Source organism: Pan paniscus, chromosome X (assembly GCF_029289425.2).
Source record: "Pan paniscus chromosome X, NHGRI_mPanPan1-v2.0_pri, whole genome shotgun sequence".
NCBI classification, from domain to species: Eukaryota; Metazoa; Chordata; class Mammalia; order Primates; family Hominidae; genus Pan; species Pan paniscus.
The window spans coordinates 156,069,068-156,092,553 of NC_073272.2; the positions used below are offsets into that span (position 1 = coordinate 156,069,068).

Sequence of the window (23,486 nt, forward strand, 5' to 3'; positions counted from 1 at the left end):
TGGAGTGCAGTGGTGTGGTGGAGTGGTGTGATCTCTGCTCACTGCAAGCTCCACCTCCCGGGTTCACGCCATTCTCCTGCCTCAGCCTCCTGAGTAGCTGAGACTGTAGTCTCAGCCACCATGCCCGGCTAATTTTTTTGCATTTTTAGTAGAGACGGGGTTTCACTGTGTGAGCCGGGATTGTCTTGATCTCCTGACCTCATGATCCGCCCGCCTCGGCCTCCCAAAGTGCTGGGATTACAGGCCGGGAGGCGGAGGTTGCAGTGAGCCGAGATTGCACCACTGCACTGCACCCTGGGTGACAGAGCGAGACTCTGTTTTGGGGGGAAAAAATAAACTCATACATGGAAAATTCCAAAACATTGCTGAAATAAATTCAAGAAAACTTTTGGCGGAAATTCACAAGCTGATCCTATCATTTATATGAAATTTCAAGGGATGCAGAATAGCCAACATAGTGTCAAAGAAACCAACTCAGAGGCTCACATTTCCAAATTTCAAATCTTACTAGAAAGCAACATTAACAAAAACAACATGATTTTGGCATCATCAATGGAATAGATCAATGGAACTGAATTCTGAGTCCAGATAAACCCATACTCCTATGAGCAATTGTTTTATTTTTTGAGGCAGGGCCTCACTCTGTCTCCCAGGCTGGAGTGCAGTGGCACAATCATGACTCACTACAACCTCTATCTCCTGGGCTCAAGTGATCCTCCCACCTCAAACCTCCCAAGTAGCTGGGACTAGAGGTGTGCACCACCAGAGCTGGCTAATTTTTTTTCATTTTTTTCAGGTAGGGTCTTTCTCTCCTGCCCAGGCTGGCCTCAAACTCCTGGCCTCAGGTGTTAGCTACCATGTCCAGCCTGCTGATTTTTAAAAATGGAATTTCTTTTTCCTTTCTTTTTTTCTCTGGGCATGGTTTTGCTCTGTTGCCCAGATTGGAGTGCAATGGTGCGAATGCAGCTTATTGCAGCCTCAACCTCCTGGGCTCAAGCAATCCTCCCTCCTCCGTCTCCTGAGTAACTAGGACTACAGACATGCACCACCACACCTAGCTAATTTTTAAGTTATTTGTAGAGAGAGGGTTTCCCTGTGTTGCCCAGACTGGCCTGAAACTCCTGGGTTCAAAAGATCCTCCCACCTCAGCCTCTCAAAGTGCTGGGATTACAGGTGTGAGCCACCACCCCTAGACTGGAATTTTTTTCATAATTACATTCTCACGTTGTTTGTTTCTAGTGTCTAGAAATATAGCAGATTACTGTGTATTGAGATTTTGTGTTGTAACTTTGCTTACTTTACTAGTTTTAATAATATTTTGGGGGTTCTTAATGATTTTCTGTATGTAAGATAGATCATGTGATCTGTGAGTAGACAGTTTTGCTGTCCCCTTTCACATATGAGTGCTCTTTACTTCTTTTTCTCTCCTATTTGTTGTGGATGGAACTTCCCATACAGTGTTGAATACAGTGATGAAAATGAGCATTGATGCCTTGGTGGTGATCTTAGGAGTAAAGCACTGGGCCCTGACAATGGAGATGGTGCTGGAGGCCGATTGTTGTGTTTAGAAAATTCCTATCTCAAGGTCAGGGGTCAGGGTCAGTGGTCAGGGTCAGGGGTCAGGGTCGGGTTAGGGTCAGGGGTCAGGGTCGGGTTAGGGTCAGGGTCAGGGTCAGGGTTAGGGGTTAGGGTCAGGGTCAGGGTCAGGGTTAGGGTTAGGGTTTAGGCTTAGGGTTAGGGTTAGGGCTTTGAATAAACTTATATGGTAGCCAAGTTGTGGTTACAGTGGGCCTTGGGTGAGACCAAGTTCTATGCCTACTTCAAGTGTGAACCAGCACAGTCTCAGTGGTGATGGCCTCAGGGGTGCTTATGTTACCCCAACTCCAGCTCCACATGCCTCAGCACAGAAAGAGAGACTGCTGGTTTCAGAGAAAGAAAGGGAAGAGAACAAGAATCTCTACTTGATAAATCAAGAGAATTTTTCTTAATGTTAATCCAAGGCCACCAAAGCAGTACCTCTACGTGTTTGCTACTGTGTTTTTGGGCTTGGAACCTAAGTGTCTTTGAACACCTGGAAAATGTTCCCAAAACTAATGGGCACAAAGAAGCCCAGACTGTGAAGACTACAATAAAGACTGAACTCTTCAATGCCCAGAAATGGATGAACATCTACAAGTATCAAGGCCATCCAGGAAAACATGACCTCACCAAACAAGCTAAATAAGGCACCAGGGGCAAATCCTGGAAAAATAGAGATATGTGACCTTTCATACAGGAAATCCAAAATAGCTGGTTGAGGTAATTCAAAGAAATTCAATATAATGCAGAGAAGGAATTCAAAATTCTATCAGATAAATTTAACAATGAGATTGAAATAAAAAGAATAAAGCAGAAATCCTGAAGTTAAAATGCAATTATCATACTGAAGAATGCATCAGAGTTACTTAAAAAAATTGATCAAGGAGAAGATAGATTTAGTGAACTTGAAGTCAGACTATTTGAAAAGACAAAGTCAGAGGAGACAAAAAAGAATGAAAAATAAAGCATGCCTACAGAATCTAAAAAATAGCCTCAAAATAGGAATCTAAGAGTTATTGGCCTTAAAGAGGTGGTAGAAAAAGAGATAAGAGCTAAACATTTATTGGCCCGGTGCAGTGGCTCACGTCTGTAATCCCAGCACTTTGGGAGGCTGAGGCGGGTGGATCACAAGGTCAGGAGATCAAGGCCATCCTGGCTAACACGGTGAAACCCCATTTCTACTAAAAATACAAAAATTAACTGGGCGTGGTGGGGGTGCCTGTAGTCCCAGCTCCTTGGGAGGCTGAGGCAGGAGAATGGCGTGAACCCAGGAGGCGGAGCTTCCAGTGAGCCGAGATCGCGCCATTGCACTCCAGCCTGGGCTACAGAGCGAGACTCTGTCAAAAAAAAAAAAAAATAAACATTTATTTAAAGAAATAATATTAAAAACAATTCCCCAACATTTGATATCAACATTCAAGGACAAGAAAGTTACAGAACATCAAGCAGATTTAACCCAAAGAAGACCACCTCAAGGCACTTAACTGAACACCCAAAGGTTAAGGATAAAGAAATGATTCTAAAAGCAGCAAGAGAAGAGACACAAATAACATTCAATGGAACTCCAATACATCTGACAGCAGACTTTTCAGGGGAAAATTTACAGGCTGAGAGAGTGGCATGACATATTAAAAAAGCTGAAGGAAAAAAAAAGACTTTTACTTTAGAATAATATATCTGGCTAAAAGTCCTTTAAACTTGACAGAGAAATAAGAACTTTTCTGACAAACAAAAACTGAGTTATTTCATTAACACCAGACCTGTCCTACAAGAAATGCGAAAGGGAGTTCTGAGCCTGAAAGAAAAAAAGTGAGTGAGCAATAAGAAGTCATCTGAAGGTACAGAACTCAGTAGTAATAGCACATGGAAAAACACAGAATATTATAACATGGTAATTATGGTGTGCAAAAATCTCAAATAGAGTAAACAATAAACCAATAAAAAATAACTACAACATATTTCCAAGACATAGACAGTAAAATAGGGAAGGAAGAGAAACAACAAAAAGTTTAAAAGAATGGCAATGGAGTTAAAATGTAGAGTTTTTATTAGTTGCTTTGCTTGTTTCTTTGTTTATGCAATCAATGTTAAATTGTCCACAGTCTAAAATGATGTGTTATAAGATATTATATTCAAGCCTCATGGTAATTTTAAATCAAAAAGCATACCACAGATGTACAAAAAGTAAAAAGCAATAAATTAGATAATATTAAAAGATAAATCACCTTCACTAAAAGGAAGACAGGAAGAAAGAAAAGAACAATGAGAGGACAAAAATCAATCAGAAAACAAGTAACAAAATGGCAGGAGTAAGTGCTTATCAATAATAACATTGAATGTACATGAACTAAATACTCCAATCAAAAGACAAATAGTGGATGAATGGATAGAGAAGCAAGACAATAATCTGTGACCTACAAAAAAATACTTTACCTGTAAAGATACATTTAGACTGAAAATAAAACGATGGAAATAGTTATTCCATGCCGATAGAAACCAAAAAAGAGCAGAAATAGCTTTACTTATACCATACAAAAATAGATTTCAACAAAAGACTGTAGGAAGATATTAAGAAAGTCATTATATAATAATAAAGAGATCAATTCTTCCAGAGGATATAATAAGAAATATATATGCACCCAACACTAAAGCACCTAGATAAATGAAGCAAATATTATAAGAGCTAAAGAAAGAGACCTCAATACAATAATGGCTGGACACTTCAATACCCTACTTTAGTCATTGGATAGACCTTCCAGACAGAAAATCAACAAAGAAACATCAGACTTAATCTGCACTGTATAACAAATGAACCTAATAGATATTTACAGAAAATTTCATTCAACAGCTGCAGAATACACATTGTTCTTCTCTGCACATGGGTTATTTTCAAGGATAGACCATATATTAAGTAACAAGTCTAAAAACATTAAAAAAATTGAAGTAATATCAAGCATTTTCTCTGACCACCATGGAACAAACTAGAAATCAATTAAAAAATGAATTTCAGAAACTATACAAACACTTGGACATTAAACAATATGCTCTTTAATGATCAGTAGGTCAATAAAAATGTTAAAAAGAAAATGGAAAAATTTCTTGAAACAAATGATAATAGAAACATAGCATAGCAAAACCTGTGGAATATGGTAAAAGAGGTACTATTATAAAAGGAAAATTTATAACTGTAAGTGCCTATATAAAAATCAGAAAAGCTGCAAATAAATAACCTAACAATACATCTTAATTCACTAGAATAAAAAGGCCAAACAAAACTCAAAATTAGAAGAAAAGAAATAATAAAAATTAGAGCAGAAATAAAATGAAGAAAACAGTGCAAAAGATCAATGAAACAAAAAGTTGGTTTTTTGAAAAGTAAAACAACGAATATTTAGACAGCTAGCTAAAAAACAGAGATGATACAAATTAATAAAATCAAAGGTGAAAAAGGAGACATTACAAGTAAGATTTCAGAAAATCAAAGGATCATTAGTGGCTACTATAAGTAATTGTATGCCAACAAATTAGAAAACCTAGAGGAAATTAATTCTTAGACACACACAACTTACCAAGAGTGAACTAGGAAAAAATCCAAAACCTGAACAGACCAATAACGAGTAACAAAATTAAAGCCATAATAAAAAAATGTCTGTAGGACCAGACTGAAAAATAGAGAAGGAAAGAACATTTCCAAACTCATTCTTTGAGGCTAGTATTACACTGATATCAAAACAAGACAAAGACACATTTAAAAAGAAAACTACGAGCCCATATTTGAGAATATTGATGCAAAAATTTGCAAAAAACCTAGCAAACTCAATTAAACAATACATAAATAGGTAATTCATAATGACCAAGTGGAATTTATCCCAGAGATACAAGGATGGTTCGACATGCAAATCAGTCAATGTGATATATCATATAAATAGAATGAAGGGGCCAGGTGCAGTGGCTCACACCTGTAATCCCAGCACTTTTGGAAGCCGAGATAGGCGGATCTCCTGAGTTCAGGAGTTTAAAACCAGCCTGGCCAACATGGCAAAACCCCATGTCTACTAAAAATACAAAAATTAGCCTGGTGGAGTGGTGGGCACCTGTAATCCCAGTTACTTGGAAGGCTGAGGCAGGAGAATCGCTTGAACCCAGGAGGCAGAGGTTGCAGTGAGCTGAGACCATGCCATTGCACTCCAGTCTGGGTGACAGAGGAAGACTTCATCTCAAAAAGAAGAAGGACAAAATCCATGTAATCATTTCCATTATGCTAAAAAAGTATTTGATAAAATTTAATATTCTTTAATAATAAACCCTTTGAAAACTGGGTATGGAATGAACATATCTCAACATAATAAAAGTCATATATGACAGACCCCCAGCTAGTATCATACTAAGTGGGGAAAAACTAAAAGCCTTTCCTGTAAAATCTGGAAGATGACAAGAATATCCACTTTTACCACTGTTATTCAACATAATTCTGAAATTCCTATCTGGAGCAATCAGACAAGAGAAAGCAATAAAAGGCATCCCAATTGGAAAAGAAGTCAAATTATTGTTTTTGCCAGTGATATAATCTTATATTTGGAAAAACGTAAAGACTCCTCTGATAGGGTTTGAATGTGTGTCCCCTCCCAAATTTAATTCTCAATGTTGGAGGTGGGCCAGGTGAAAGGTGATTTAACCATTGGGGTGGATTACTCATAAATGGCTTAGCACCATCCCACTTGGTACTATCTTCATGATAGTGAGTGAGTTCCCATAAGACCTGGTTATTTAAAAGTGTGTAACAACTCGCCCCTCTGTTTTTTTGCTCCTGCTTTTTGCCCTATGATGTGCAAGATTCTGCTTCAACTTTTGCCATGACTGTAAACTTCCAGAGGCCTTCCCAGAAGTGCATACCAGTGCTGTGTCTTCTCTACAGCCTGTAGAATCATGAGCCACTTAAACCTCCTTTCTAAAAAATAAATTACCCAGTCTCAGGTATTTATAGTGATGGGAAAAAAGCTTGATACAGAAAATTGTCACAAAGGAGTGGAAAATTGTTATAAGAATACCTGAAAATGTGGAATCAGCTTTGTATTTGGGTAAAGAGGCAGAGGTTGGAAGAGTTTGTAGGATTCAGAAGAAGACAGAAAAATGAGGGAAAGTTGAGATTTTCTTAACTTTGAATGGCTTTGACGAAAATGCTGATAGTGATCTGGACGGTGAAGGCTGAGCTGAGGAGGTCTCAGATGAAAATTAGAAACTTATTAGGATCGAAGCAAAGGTCATTCATGTTGTCTTAGCAAAGTGGTTGGCTGAATTTCTGTCATGCCCTAGGGATATATAAAAGTTTGAATTTGAAAGTGATGATTTAGGGTTTCTGTTGAAAAAATGTCTAAGCACTAAAGCATTGAAGATGTGGCCTGGCTGCTTCTAACAACCTATGCTCACATGTTGCAGCAAAAAAAAGTAAGTTGTAATTTATTTTTACTTGCAAGGGAAGCATAGCATAAAAGCTTAAAAACTTTGCAGCCCAGTCATGTGGCAGAAAAATAAAAAGCTTTTACAAGAGAGGAACTTGAGCAGGCTGTGGAGCAATCACTTGTTAGAGATATTTGTATAACTTAAAAAAAAAAAGGCAAGTGTTGATAGCCAAGACAATGGGGAAGAGGAATTGAAGGCATTTTAGAAATCTAAAAGGCAGCCCCCCATCACAGACCCTGAGGCCTAAAAGAAGAGAATAGTTTCTGGGATCAGGCCCAGGAACTGCTGCCTTGGGTAGCCTTAGAACATGGCTCCCTGCATCCTGGCCACTGCTCCAGCTCCAGGTGTAGCACAAATTGGCCCAGTTACAACTCCAGTCACTGCTTCAGAGGGTGCAAGCTATAAGCCTTGGTAGCTTTCATATGGTGTTAGGCCTGTGAGTGTACAAAATGCAAGAGCTGAGACTTGGGAGCCTCCACCTTTACTTCAAATAATGTATAAAAAATCTAGGGTGTGCAGGCAGAAGCATGCTGCAGGGGTGGAGCCCTCATGGAGAACCTCTACTAAAACAATGCAACGAAGAAATGTAGGGTTACAATCCCCATGTGGGTTCCCCACTGGGGCATGGCCTAGTAGATCTGTGAGGAGAGGATCACTGTCCTCCAGATCCCAGAATGGTAGATCTAGCTACAGCTTGCACTTTGCACCTGGAAAAGCCAGAAGCACACAAAACCAGCCAGAGGCACACAATACCAGCCCATGAGAGCAGCTGTGGGGGCTGAACCATGCAAAGCCACAAGGTCTAAACGTCCCAAGGCATTAGTGTGCCCTGGAAATGGGACATAGAGTCAAAAATAATTATTTTGGAGCCTTAAAATGCAATAACTCCCCTTCTGGGCTTCAGACTTGTATGGGTCCTGTGGCCTCTTTTTTTTTTTTAGCTGATTTCTTCCTTTTAGAATAGGAGTATTTACCCAATGCCTATGCCCCATTTGTATCTTGGAAGCACTTAATTTGTTTTTTATTTTACAGGCTTATAGGAAGAATAAACTAGCTTTGTCTTAGATGAGACTTTTGACTTTTGAGTTAAGGCTGAAATGAGTGAAGACTTTGGGGATTATTGGGATGTCATGATTGTATTTTGAAATATGAGAAGGATATGAGATTTGGAATGGCCAGGGGCAAAATGATATAGTTTAGGTATGTGTTCCCACCAAAATCCTATATTAAAATGTAATCCTCAATGTTGGAAGTGGGCCTAGTCGGGAGGTGATTGAATCATGAGGGCAGGATTTCCATGAACAGTTTGGCATCATTTCCTTGGGTGCCATTCTCACAATAGTAAGTTTTCATGAGAGCTGGTTATCTACAAGTGTGTAGCACTTCCCCCCTGCCCTCACACTTACCATGTGATGTGCAAGCACCGGATTTATTTTTCACCTTGATTGTCAGTTGTCAGAGGCTTCACCAGAAGCAGAAGCCAGTGCTATGCTTTCTGTACAGCCTGTAGAACCATGAGCCAATTAAACCTATTTCCTTTATAAATTAACCAGTCACCGATTGTTTTTACAGCAATGTGAGAATGGCGTAATATTTCCATCAAAAAACTATTAGAAGTAATAACTTGAGTAAATTTGCCGAATACAAAATTAACATATAGAAATCAGTAGGATTTCTATATGCCAACGGTCAACAAACTGAAAAAGAATTCAAAAAAGTAATCCTATTTGAAATAGCCACAAATAAAACAAAATGTGTGGGAATTTACCAAAGAAATAAAAGTTCTCAACAATTAAAAATGTAAAACACTGATAAAAGAAATGAAAGAGAAGACAAAAAAATGGAAAGTTATTTCTATGTTCACAGATTGGAAGAATCAGTATTTTAAAAAATGTCCATACGATCCAAAGCAATCTATACATTTCATGCCATCTCTATCAAAATAACAATGACATTCCTCACAGAAATAGAAAAAAAATCTGAAATATATATGGAGCCACAAAACACCATAATAGTCAAAGCTATTCTGAGTATATAAACCAAAACTGTAGGAATCCCATTACATGGTTTTAAATTGTACTATCAAGCTATAGTAATTAAAACAGCATGACACTAGAATAAAAAGACATAAAGACAAATGGAATGAAATAGAGAACTTAGAAACAAACTCATACAGCTAAACTAATTTTCAACAAAAGTGTCAATAACATACAACAAAAAACAAGACAGTTTCTGTAATAAATAGGGCTGGGAAAACTGGCAAGCCATAGGCAGAAGAATGAAACTAGAAACCTATTTCTTGCAAAATACAAAAATCAAATTAAAATGAATTAAGGACTTAAACCTAACACCTCAAACTATCAAAATTTTACAAGAAAACACTGGGGAAACTCTTTAGGGCATTGGTTTGGACAAAAATTTCTTAAATAATGCCCCATAAGCACAGACAACCAAAGCAAACATGGACAAATGGAATTACAGCAAGTCAGAAAGCTTTTTTAAAGTGAAGGAAACAATAAACAAAGTGAAGAGAAAACCCACAGAATGGAAGAAAATATTTGTAAATTACCCATCTGAAAAGCAATTAATAGCTACATGATATGGTTAGGCTTTGTGTCCCCACCCAAATCTCATATTGAATTGTAATCCCCAGGTGTTGAAGGAGAGACCTGGTAGAAGGTGATTGGATCATGGGGCTGGTTTCCCCCAGGCTGTTCTTCTGATAATGAGTGAGTTCTCATGAGATCTGATGGTTTTATAAGGGGCTCTTCCCCCTTTGCTTCACATACATGCTCTCTCACCTGCCATCATGGAAGAGGTGCCTACTTCCCATCTGCCATGATTGTAAGTTTCCTGAGGCCTCCCCAGCCATGTGGAACTGTGACTCAGTTAAACCTATTTCCTTTATAAATTACCCAGTCTCGCCAGGCGCAGTGGCGCATGCCTGTAATCCCAGCACGTTGGGAGGCTGCGGCGGGTGGATCACGAGGTCAGGAGTTCAAGACCAGCCTGGCCAAGATGGTGAAACCCCGTCTCTACTAAAAATACAAAACTTAGCTGGGCATGGTGTCAGGTGCCTGTAATCCCGGCTACTCAAGAGGCTGAGGCAGAGAATTGCTTGAACCCAGGAGGTGGAGGTTGCAGTGAACCGAGATCATACCAGTGCACTCCAGCCTGGGCGACAGAGCAAGACCTCATCTGAATACATAAATAGATAAATAACCCAGTCTCAGTTTTTTTATAGCAGTGCAGAAACAGACTAATACACTACAATATATTGAGTTCAAAACATTCTATAGAAAAAATATAATCAATTAAAGAGTGGACAAAAATTTAAATGGACATTTATGAAAAGAAGACATACAAATGGCAAATAGGCAAGTGAAAACGTGCTCCACATTACTGATCATTATAGAAATGCAAATCAAACCCAAAATGAGACATCATTTCACCTCAGTTAAGGTGTCTTTTATCCAGAAGTCAGTCAAAAACAAATGTTGCTAATAGCCAAGATTTGGAAGAAACCTAAATGTCCATCAACAGATGACTGGATAGAGAAAATGTGGTACATATACACAATGGAGTACTATTCAGCTATAAGAAAGAATGAGAGTCTGTCATTTGCAGTAACAGAAATGGAACTGAAAGTCTTTATGTTAAGTGAAATAAGTCAGGCACAGAAAGAAAAATGTCACATGTCCTCACTTATTTGTGGGTGCTAAAATTTGAAATAATTGATGTCATAGAGAGTATAAGGGTGGTTACCAGAGGCTGGGAAGGGCAGTGGGGGAACAGGGGGTTAGTGGGGATGTGAAATGGGTACAAAAAATTGTTAGAAAGAATGAATAAGACAGTATTTGATAGCACAACAGGGTGATTATGGTAAAAAAATTTTAATTATATATTTTATAAAAACTAAAATAGTATAATTGGATTGTTTATAACACAAGCTATAAATGCTTGAGGGGACGGATACCCTGTTTTTTATTATGTATTACTCGTTACATGCCTGTATCAAAGTATGTCATGTACCCCCATAAATATATACACCAACTATGTACCCATAAAAATTAATTAAAAATTACAATTAAAACCAAAGAGAGGAGAGTCTAACGAGGCAGGTGTGACCCATGGCTTGAACTAGCTTTTCAGGGTAACTTTGGAATGTCCTTATCCAAGAAGAGGGGTCCATTTAGTCAATAGGGGCTTAGAAATTAATTTTTAGTTTGTAAGTGGAAAAAAGAGAATTTTTAATCCTGAGCCATAGCTCTCAGTCAGTCAGTCCCTGCAGGGAACCCTGTTCTTTACTCTGGAGATAAACACTATTTTTATTTTCCACTGAATAACACCACATTTCAAAATGAGGGGAAACATCTTGAAACTAAGAGGTATGGCCTTATTAAATTTGATTTGGTTTCCATTGTAATTAATTTAATCACATGTGTTCTAGAGTTTGTCCTCAGTCTTCTCCTACTTTAGGCTCATGATCTGTTGAATTTGCTCAGCTCCCTGCTCAACAGCAGGAAATCAGAATTATTTAAAAGCCTCATTGTGGCTGGGAGCAGTAGCTCATGCCTGTAATCCCAGCAATTTGGGAGGCCAAGGTGGGCAGATCACTTGTTATCAGGGGTTTGAGACCAGCCTGGCCAACAGAGTGAAACTCCATTTCTACTAAAGATACAAAAATTAGCTGGGTGTGGTGATTCATGCCTGTAATCCCAGCTACTTGGGAGGCTGAGGCAGGAGAATCACTTGAACCTAGGAGGCGGAGGTTTCAGTAAGGCAAGATGGTGCACTGCACTCCAGCCTGGGCAGTAGAGCAAGACTCTGTCTCAAAATAATAATAATAAATAAAAATAAAAATCTCATTGTGTTTCAAACAAAATTTCTTTTGCATATCAACTGTGTCAACTTGCATATTAACTATAATCATTTTGTTTACTTTATATCCAATCTTGAGAAATCTTTGAGGACTAATTTCACTCTTTTCTGCCATTTTGGTAAACATAACAAATGCCACCATACAAAATGCACAAAATTCCTGAGAAATACATTTTCTCCTTGAGGAGTAGACTTGCTGTGTTAGAGGAACTCATGGTTATCAAGCTTCTAGTTTAATAAACATGACTAGAATTCTCTATCTTAATATGAGTAGCTAGGTACTCACAAGGCATCTAGAAGGTTAATACCTATGGTCTGGAAATAGCCACATTTTTTTACTGGCCACAAATTACAATTGCAGAATATTTATGGCCATACAAGACATCTTCCACCAAGCCTGAAAAATGTATAAATGTCCTAGGAGTGCAGCATTTTTTGTTAAAGATAATATTAACGAGCTAGCTTAGGTTAATGGGTTAATGGTCACTGTTAAAACCAATAGCCCCGACTTTAGTGAGTACATCTGCACCTTCCAAGTTTAATTATAACTCTTTCTCTTTATAGTTAGAGTACAGACACTAACAAAAGACAATGCATTCCTCCTCTTGTTTTCTGAGGATGTCCAACTCTGTAATGGAGTCATTTCTAATAAACTTGCTTCTTTCACTTTGCTCTCTGACTCACCTCAAATTTTTTCCTGCACAAGATCTAAGAATCCTACTCTGTGGTCTGTATCAGGAACCTCTTTTCCAGCAACATCTTTCAGCAACACCATGAAGGGACACCAAGACAAGACCCCCACTCCAAGGAAAACAATCCACATAGAATCAATCAGCTGGCAAGTGGGCTGTCTTTTAGAGTCGCGAAGCCATTCAGGTTGGCAAGAATGATTACCCACTGTTACTTAAGTGAGAGGCCCTAGGGTATAATATTAGGGTGAGAGACTCAGCCCAAAGTTAGAGACCTGGGGGTGTCATACTTAGATTAGAGGCCAAGCCCACAGGGTTAGAGGCCCTGGGGAATATTGAGAAGAATGGATTTGGCTAAACAAGATGTTTGCCACTTTCTCTTTTTGGACTGTCCACCTTGTGCTCTTTGTCCCTCACCTGAGTGCTCTGCATATTGTTGCCTTTCTGCTCACCGCCTCCGTTTTGCAGTAGCCTGGAGGCTGCCCCAGGAAAGAGGCCCCAAACAGTTTAGCTTTTACTTTCCTCAGCAATCCTCTGACTTTTAGCCTTGATGTCTTAGAGCTATTGCTGCTACCACTTTTCTAGTTGGCAAAGCTAATAAACTAACATTAGAACAGCACCTACAGGTTTTTGACCCCACACCAAGGGAAGGGGGTCCTAGAAGCTAAAGGGCACCAGTGGATAATAGGAGAATATTTATGAAAGTGTGAGGCCTTATTGCTAAACCGACCCTCCAGACATAACCCTTAAAGCCTGGCAAACCATAAACCCAGCTACTTACCTGTCAGAGTCCACAGGTGCTCCCAGCCTTTCTGGCATACAGGTTGTATCAGTCTGTTCTCACGCTGCTAATAAAGACATATCTGAGGCTGGGTAATTTATAAAAAAAGAGGTTTAATTGACTCACAGTTGCACATGGTCGGAGAGGCCTCACACTCATGGCAGAAGGCAGGTGAGGAACAAAGTCACATCTCTTACATGGCAGCAGGCAAAAGAGCTTGTGTAGGGAAACTCCCCTTTATAAAACCATCAGCTGTAATCCCAGCACTTTGGGAGTCCAAGGCAGTGGATGACCTGAGGTGAGGAGATCGAGGCCAGCCTGGCCAACATGGTGAAACTCTGTCTATACTAAAAGTACAAAAATTAGACAGGCATGGTGGTGGGCGCCTGTAATCCCAGCTACTCGGGAGGCTGAGACAGGAGAATCGCTTGAACCCGGGAATCAGAGGTTGCTGTGAGCCAAGATCATGATAATGCACTCCAGCCTGAGCAACAGAGCAAGACTCTGTCTCAAAAATAAATAAATAAATAAACCATCACATCTCATGAGGCTTATTCACTGTCACGAGAACAGCATGGGAAAGACCCATCCCCCGATTCAATTACCTCCCACTGGGCCCCTCCCACGATATATAGGAATTATGGGAGCTATAATTCAAGATAAGATTTGACTGGGGACACAGCCAAAGCATGTCACAGGTTATGAAACAAATTTATTCTAGCAGGCCAGACGTAGGAGAGATGAGCCCCTTGACCATCCCAAGGAAGAGTGGTTAACAGATGCAAGTTGTTTTATGCATCAGGAAAACAGGAGGGCTAGATATGCTATTAGTAGTCAGCACAAGAGAATCAAGGCACAAGCCTTGCTGGCCTTGACCTCAGCTCAAAAAGCTGAGTTAATTGAACTTACTAGGCCCCTGCAGTTGGAGAGGATTTAAAAGTTAACATTTACACTGATTCCAAGTATGATTTTTTAGTGCTTCATGCTTATGCTGCAATTTGGAATGGGTGGGGACTCCTGACCCCAAAGGGCTTTTCCATACAACATCATTCAGATTTTGAGCTTGTTAGAATGCTGCTTTGCTGCCAAAAAGTGACTATAATTAATTGCAGAGGAGATCAAAAGAGAGACTGACCATGTAAAAGGAAATGCCCTTGTAGATGCCACAGCCAAGGCCCCTGCACTGAAAGGGCCAATGAAGCTTGTGGGCGTGCTGGTCAGCATACATAGAACTGGGCCGGAATACCCTGAAGAAGAACAAAAATGGTCCAGGGATTGCATTTCAGTCCAGGGCCTCTCGGGCTGAATGATGGTAATAAATTACTAATGCCAAGTACCAATCACAGGAGTATAACTCAGCACTTTCATGATTCTTTTCACCCTAGAAGGGATTCTTTGTTTCTGTTAATGTCTCATTTGTTTATAGGGGTAAATCTTTTCAAGACACTAAAACAGGTGACTCAGCCCTGTGAGCTCTGTGCCTGACATGACCCAAACGGCCAGCAATTTTCTCCTTCTCCAGTTAAACCTGTCCAAAATTGAGGAACCTATCTACATGAGAACTGGCAACTCTAATTTACCCCGAAGCCTTTCTGCAGGAGATTCAAATATTTGCTAATGCTTACTGATACCTTCACTGGTTAGATCGAGGCATTCCCCACCCCATCTGAAAAATGTTTACCAGAAGAAATAACTCCTCAGTTTGGGTAATCCAAAAGCCTGCAAAGTGACAATGGCCCATCTTTCACAGCAGGCGTAACCCAACACCTATCCTCAGCTTTAAGAATCCAATATTACCTTCACTCTGCTGGAGACCGCAGTCCTCTGGAAAGGTGAAAGGGCTAATCCTAAAGAAGACTCTAGCTAAATCAGAGGCCTGACTATCTCCAACACCCATAGCTTACTGCGGGTTTGAACTGCTCCAAAGTAAAACGTATAATTAAGTCCTGTTGAGTTAACATGTGGAAGGCCTTTCCTAACCACAGATCTCCTAATAGATGAAATGAATCTCCATTACAAAAATGTCATCAATCTAGGACAGGTGCAAAGGCACTCTGTGAATATGGAAACAAGAGTCTTCCCCTCCCACATGGGAGGAAAATTCAGTTTCAGCTCAGCTAGGAATTTAGTCTTACTAAAGACGTGGGAGGAAGTTCTCCAGCTGAGCAGCTTTCCCCAACGTGGAAGGGACCATAGCAAGGACACCTGAGTTCTCCAACAGACGTTCAACGCCAAGGGATTCACAGGTGGGTGCACCTGTGTGGAAGTAAAGCTGTTGCTTATTCTGGGAGCCAATCGGAGGCTGGGGGAGGTGGACGCGGGGCTATTGAAGCGTTAGCGGAGGGCGGGCTGGGTCGCTGCGCCTCTGCTGCTCCTTCTCGCGCTTCTGTTGCCGCCCTAATCCTGCTTTGGCCATGAGGGAGATCGTGCTCACGCAGGCCAGGCAGTACGGGAACCAGATCGGCGCCAAGGTTGGCAGCCGGGGCTCTGAGGGCCCAGCCCGGGCCTGCCGGGTGGCCGGGGAAGATGTTGGCAGTGGCGGGAGCGGTGCCCCTGCATTGCGGTCCCTGGGTTCCTTGCCGGGGATGGTGGAACTGGGTGGCTGGCGAGGCGGCTGGGGTGGACCCCAGGGACAGGGCGGCCTAGGGATGGGGGTGCGGATGAGGGTGGGGGTGGGAGAGGGGCTGGGGCGCCTCCGTGACTCAGCCCCGGCCTGTCTGGCCCCTCCTGTCTCTTGCAGTTCTGGGAGGTGATCTCTGATGAACATGCCATCGACTCCGCTGGCACCTACCACGGGGACAGCCACTTGCAGCTGGAGCGCATCAACGTGTACTACAACGAGGCCAGCGGTGAGACCCTCGTCCTTCCCCCACCGCCCTCCTGGGAACGTGGCTCTCCCCTCGCTCATGCCCTCCCGCCCCACGCAGGTGGCAGGTACGTGCCCCGCGCTGTGCTCGTGGATCTGGAGCCGGGCACCATGGACTCTGTACGCTCGGGTCCCTTCGGGCAGGTCTTCAGGCCAGACAACTTCATTTCCGGTGAGCTGCGGGCAAGGACTGAGGTGCGGCTCCTTAGCCAGGGCAGCTCAAAATCTAGGAACACCCCAAGGTCATCCTGTGGGAACTGTGGCGCCAGGGCCCCTGAACACCCTCCTATCCGCCGAGTCGAGTCGCTCAATCTGCCTGTCCTAAACGGGCTTCGGGAGGAAGGCCCGGGTGTCTCCTCAAGGTGAGGAGCTACTGATGTCCTTGCCAGGAGCTGAGCTGGGGCCGTGGCTACTGCCTTTTCTGAGAATGGGCAGGAGCCACCTGCAGCGAGGTCTGTGAGCCCGTCTCAGGTTTGACTCCTGTCTTAATTTCTAACAGGGGAAGCTGCTGTCCTGTAACTCTGGAGGAGGGGGTTTCATTTGCTCCACCTACAGGGCGAATGGTGCTTTCACCTCACATGTGACACTGGTGCTTTCTGCATTATGGTGGTGACCACTGATGACCGTATACCTGGCCATCGAGTGACTGGCTGTACTGTCTTACAGGTCAGTGTGGGGCCGGAAACAACTGGGCCAAGGGACACTACACCGAAGGCGTGGAGCTGATGGAGTCAGTGATGGACGTTGTCAGAAAGGAGGCTGAGAGCTGTGACTGCCTGCAGGGTTTCCAGCTGACCCACTCCCTGGGTGGGGGGACTGGGTCTGGGATGGGTACCCTTCTGCTCAGTAAGATCCGGGAGGAGTACCCAGACAGGATCATAAACACATTGAGCGTCCTGCCCTCGCCCAAGGTGTCAGACACCATGGTGGATCCCTACAACGCCACTCTCTCAGTCCACCAGCTCATAGAAAACGCGGATGAGACCTTTTGCATAGATAACGAAGCGCTATATGACATATGTTCCAGGACCCTAAAACTGCCCACACCCACCTATGGTGACCTGAACCACCTGGTGTCTGCTACCATGAGTGGGGTCACCACATGCCTGCGCTTCCCAGGCCAGCTGAATGCTGACCTGCGGAAGCTGGCCATGAACATGGCTCCATTTCCCCAGCTACATTTCTTCATGCCTGGCTTTGCCCCACTGACCAGCCGGGGCAGCCAGCAGTACTGGGCCTTGACTGTGGCTGAGCTTACCCAGCAGATGTTTGATGCTAAGAACATGATGGCTGCCTGTGACCCCCATCACGGCCGCTACCTAACGGCGGCTGCCATTTTCAGGGGTCGCATGCCCATGAGGGAGGTGGATGAACAGATGTTCAACATTCAAGATAGGAACAGCAGCTACTTTGCTGACTGGTTCCCCGACAACGTAAAAACAGCCGTCTGTGACATCCCACCCTGGGGGCTAAAAATGTCAGCCACCTTCATTGGGAATAATACGGCCATCCAGGAACTCTTCATATGTGTCTCAGAGCAGTTTACAGCAATGTTCAGGTGCAAGGCCTTCCTCCACTGGTACACGGGCGAGGGCATGGATGAGATGGAATTCACCGAGGCCGAGAGCAACGTGAACAACCTGGTGTCTGAATATCAGCAATATCAGGATGCCACGGCCGAGGAGGAGGAGGATGGATGAGTATGCTGAGGAGGAGGTGGCCTAGAACTCTCCTTTTCTAGGTAAAGGGGGGAGGCAGTGTGGATTCTTCACTGTGTTGTGACAGCTATGTGTCACTACGCACTTGTTCATTTGTGTCTTCACATCTCCTGCTGCTGCATTTTAAAGCACTTTTATAGTGTGCAGTTTTGACTAATAAAGTGTTCTCACAGCATCTGGTTTCACCTCCATCTTCCATGGGCCCTCTGGCTACTGCTGCCAGATGCGCATAGTTGTCCTGCAAGGCAGAAGCTGTCTGGGGTCATCACATGCCCAGGAACAAGCATTCCAGTGGCTCCAGGAGGGCTCGGCATGGGCTGTGGACATGGCAGGCAGGCTTCACGCGAACTTGGGGATGCCCTGGGCCTTGGGCAGCGACGTGGTGGAAAACCTGTTCCTGAAGACAAGCCTTGGCTTATCCCATGTACCAAACTTCTAGGGGACCAGCTGGCCATGTTTCTGGAACTTTAAAAGGGGTCAGTGACCCTGGTGGACAATGTCTCCAAAGTCCCATCTTGGAGTAGGAATGTGATCAGACAGCTGGCTCTGAACCAGCAATGAAGGGTGGGCAAGTGGGACCCCAGCCACTCCATCATCACGATGGCCTGGGTGTGTTTGTGTGGCCTCATTCTCTTAATGAGGTGGGCATGGGATATCTGGCAGGGACTAGGCAGGAATCGGGCCCAGTGTCTGCTAACATGCACTGAACCCCTATGTAGAAGGGGATTAGGTCCTGGGGCCGTAGATGTGATTGCTGGGCCTGTGACATGCACTGAACCCCTATGTAGACGGGGATTAGGTCCTGGGGGTCATAGATGGCAGTTGCTGGGCCTGTGTGCTCAGGGCAGTCCCTCCAAAGGCACAGATGGGGTTTCTGAACAGGACCTGGGGAGACAGGCAGGTGCTCACAAATGCTGCTTCCCCCAACTGGCAACCAGTGAGAAAAACACCTGAGTGGAGGTCTGACCTGCCCCAGTCTGGAGGACTGATGCTCTCTGGAAAGGTGGCTAATGAGTACTGTCTGCTGTCTCCCTGTCCCCCACTCCAAAACTTCAGGGCAAAAATAATCCAAGATTGCCAGGATGATCCTGGTGAGGGTGGCACCTTTGGGGACAGGCCCTTCAGCCTGGCAGAGTCTCCTCCCCAGGCTTCTTGGGGAGCCTGGACTGCAAAAGCCTGCTTTGGGGAAGCTGTCAAATGAGAGGTGTGTGTGTGTGAGCTGGGTGCTGGGCAGCAAGCACGGACAGTGTTCTTCTCCCTGGCTCTTGTAGAACTTGTCCATGGCCTGTGTGATGGTCTCTTGGTAATTCCCATCCTACCCCCATCACACAGATAACATGAAGCCAGCATAGCCTGGGGGTGGGCAGATGTACAGGGTCTACTCCAGGTCCCCTGGGAATGCCCACCTGCCTGCGACGTGTCAGGGAAAGCAGGTGAGGCCCCTTCTTGTTCTCTGAATGTTGTCAATGGTCTATTGCAGCCAAATGGGAACAGGCAGGCAGGAGAGTGTCTCATCTCGAAAGAAGTGGCTCCTGGAAGCAGCTGGGAGGTGGGAGAGGTTCCCCACACTCCCCCACACTCCCCCACACTCCCCCACACTCCCCCACACTCCCCCAGCCTGTTCTAGGAGCAGGAAAAGGGGCCTCTGTGACAGCCCTCCTCAGTGGCTCTCACTGTCTAAGGGGTGTCCTTGCCCAACCCAGGTGTGCATCCATCTGAGATGGTCTTGCGTGGACCTGGTTAGGAAGGTTCAGCTGCAGCAACCACCGGAACCTGCCCACACCTGGTGTCTCCACTCACGCGTGGGGCTAGATGTTCCTCCCTCCTGTAGTGGCACAGCCAGACTGGCAGAGGGGGCAAGTCACCACTGCAGTTCCCACCTGGGTCTGAGGGGGGGTCAGGCTTGGTGCCCATGTATTTCCCAATTACCTGGTTCCATCTGGGGGCTTCATGGACAGGAGTGGTGCTTTTCCAGGCCTTTTTTCCACGTGCCAGCTACAGGCCCAGGTTTCCCGAGTTTCTGGAGCCCCTCTTCCAGCCTGGCAAGCAAGGCGTGTCGTAGGGGAAGGACATCAAGCCTACAGGCAGCAGAGTATGTTCTCTACCCCTGGAGGCCCCTGGTTGTTTACCTCTTTGGGTGAGAGTCGGGTTAGGATCTCAACATTCTTGTAGGACTTCAGAACTGTACAGACAGGGGCCCAGGAGGGAACAGGGGCTGGGACTGGCAGCTAACCAGAGTGGTGGGGGTTGTAGGGCTCAGTTTGGTCTTGCAGGGAATTCAGGGAGGCTTGGATTTGCTGAAGCTCTAGATGAGCTTGGGCTTGGATATGGAAACAGCATAGAGCAGGGGCCCTTCTGCATGCTTGACTCTGAGCAGTTGCACCCTGGTGCATTCATAGGTGTTCCCCACCTGGAGCACAGCTGTGGATAGAAGCAGGGAGAGCTGTGGAGGGAAGAGGAGGAGGAGGGAGTCTCAGGGCAGCCCCAGCATCCAGGCAGGGCCTCTGCAAGTGAGATGCAGATCCAGCCTGTTGGGCACTTAGCAGCTGCTTGGTCAGCTGCAGGTCCCCTGACCTCTGTTCACCAGTAAATGGGGGTTGCAGTAGCACTTACCTTCTGGGACTCCTGCAGCTTGAAGGGGCAGCACACACCACGTGCTGAGAAAGCACCTAACTCAGGTAAGCTTCTCCAAGAGCACCACATCAGATTAACACCCAACCTGTATAGGACACCATCAAATCTCCCCACCCCTCATTCCAACGGAAGAAAAGGGAGTCTCTGTCTTTGGGGAGCAAGCACAGGCCTATCTATGCAGTGGGCACATGGCCCAGGTGGGGAAAAGGCCCTTGGATATGTGCTGGTTTCACCAACCATCTGTGGGTTGGGTTTGGCCTGGACCCCTGTACCCCAGGAGGCTGGCAGCCCCCTGCATGGGAGAGGACTGGGAGGTGGGTGGGAGGGCTGAGCTTTGAGGGAAGCCATTATTTGGCCTCATGGGAAGTGGTGCAGGTGGTTGTTGGTGGCTCAGTTTTGCAGGACCTGGGTCATCAGCCAAGGAGTGAAAATTGCCTTTTTATGAGAAATTGCTAAAATTGATGCAATCTCATAGTTGAAAAGGTGAGTAATGCTGACAGTTGGCTTCACCTGCCCCTTCCCCACAAGTAACTGGTGTTCAGAGGTGGATTTGGTTCCTTCCCAGCCTTTCCCGTTTGCATGTAGCTGTGTGCATGTACTTTTGTGTGTGTATACACGCATGTTCCCTGGAGGGGTTACTTTTATTTTTTTATTTGGGGGGATAACTAGTGAGGCAGCCTGACACTTGCTGATCTTGTCTTTTAATTGTGGAGTCCTCTATGGAGTGGGCATCGGGTACTTACTAGCTGGCCTCTGCCAGCTGTTTGGCTGCCCCACTTTCTGCCCTTCACAGACATGCTGGCCACCTGGTGTGACATTCAGTGGCCTTGTTTGCAGCTAGTGTGATGAGACAAGTGGATCAGGTACATTATAAACTGAAAAAGCACACAACATGCAGAGGGAAAGGATAAATGACCATGTGTGTCCTGCTCTGCTGAAGTCCACATCACATGACTGAGATGACAAACATTTTTTCACCTAACATTTGGGCCCTGAGAAACAGCATCTATGTTTTACTTTTTATTTATAACAGAGTTAGAAGAAATACTACCAGGCTTTCTTTTCCATTTTCCCCAACTCCCACTTTACCCCCTCAAGTTTACCTACCTCAGAGAGAAAGCGGAGCTCGCCTGGTTAATGACAGCCTGAAATTATTTGAGCCAGGTCACTGTGTAAAGGTCATACTGCTTCTGTCTCCTTGTGCATCACTTGCACAGCTCAGATATTTCATGGCTCCCTGTATACAGGTAGATGTGTTGCCCTCCTAGCCGCTTTCTTGGTTTGATACATGCCTGGGAGCATGTGGGAGCACTTAAGGTCTAGGCTCATGGGAGGACAGTTCTGCCCACCCCAGCTCATCTCTCCAGCTCAGCCTGCATGCCTGCCTTCCTCCAACTGATTCCAGAGTAGGGGATGGGAGGTCTCACACTGACCTCAAGTTTATGTGACTTTTTCCGCTTCTGCTTTCCCAGACAGCCCTTGCTGTGGGACTTGTAAGGAGATTTGTGAAGTCAGTATCTACTTTTCTTGTGTGGGTGTTTATAAATTATTCCCCTGGAGGGGAATAAATGTTGGAGGTACTCCAAACCCCTAACATATAAACATCTAAGCCTGGCCCTTTTTTGGTGGTAAAATATATACAACATAAAACTTACCATTTTAACCATGTTTAAACATACAGTTCAGTGGCATCCAGTATAATGTGTTGTACAACCATCTCCTTTATCCATATCTACAACTTCTTTATCAGCCTAAACTGAAACACCAAACCCATAAATAAGTCTTCGAATAGAAGACTGATGCATTTGACTCTATAAAAATTAAAACTTTATAGGTGAGAAAAATGCCTCAAAGTCAAAAGTCAACAGACTGGGGAAACAGATCTGCAACATACATGACAGACAAAAAGCTAATTTGGGTAATATATGTGTATATATATAGCTATATAGCTATTCTAAATTATTAAAAGACCAACAGCCAAATTGAAAAATGAACAAGGGATGTAAAGAAACAGTTCAAAGAAACATGTAGATTTTTAAATATTTGCTAATTATTTACTGTGGTAAAATATGTATAAGAGAAAATTTAAGTACATTAAGTATAAATACATTGTTGTGCAACTATCACCAGTATCCATTCCAACCCTGTGTTATTATCCCAAAGTGAAACTTTGTATCCACGGAACAATAGCTCCCCTCTCCCTTCCCCCCATCCCCTGGAAACCACATCCTACTTTCTGTGTCTATGAATTTAACTGCTCTAGGTACACTATAAAAGTGGAAAGCATGGAGTATTAGCATTTTTTTGTTTTAATGTTTTCAAGGTTTATGTTGTAGCATGTATTAGAATTTCTTTTTAAGGCTGAATAATATATCATTGTGTGTATTGATCATATTTGCTTATCCATTCATCTGTAGATGGACATTTGGGCTTTTTCTACCGTCTGGCTCTTGTGAATGCTGCTATAAACATGGGTGTGCAAATTCCCACTTTCAGTTTTTTGGGGTATATACCCAGATGCGGAATTACTGGATCATATGGTGATTACTGTTTTCCACAGTGGCTGTGCCATCTTACTTTCCCACCAGCAGTGTGCAGGAGTCCTGACTTCTCCACATCCAGCATTTGCTGTTCTCTGGGGCTTTGTTGTTTTGCTTTGCTGGTGGTGGTGTTTTTGATGGCAGCTATGCTTACATGTGTCAGTTGGTATTGCACTGTGGTTTGGATTTACTTTTTTCTCATGATTAGTGATGCTGAGCACCTTATCCTGTGCTTGCTGGTCATTTGCATATCTTCTTTAGAGAAATGTGTATTCTAAAACCTTTGCTCATGTTTAAATTTGATTGTTTTGTTGTTGTTGCTGAGGTCTTTACATAGCC

The 23,486-nt window shown here is 43.9% G+C and overlaps 1 protein-coding gene across 1 annotated transcript in view; it reads left to right on the forward strand.

Annotated features, from left to right (window-relative positions):
- LOC106634364 (tubulin beta-8 chain-like) overlaps window positions 1–18,141 on the forward strand; it is a 59,245-nt gene extending 41,104 nt beyond the window's left edge. The window contains 4 exon segments of the mRNA XM_055106109.2: window positions 16,130–16,238; window positions 16,317–16,427; window positions 16,922–17,949; window positions 17,951–18,141. Of these exon segments, the coding sequence (XP_054962084.1) occupies window positions 16,130–16,238; window positions 16,317–16,427; window positions 16,922–17,949; window positions 17,951–17,980 (1,278 nt within the window). The 3' untranslated portion in view covers window positions 17,981–18,141.
- Window positions 18,142–23,486: the final 5,345 nt, after the last annotated feature.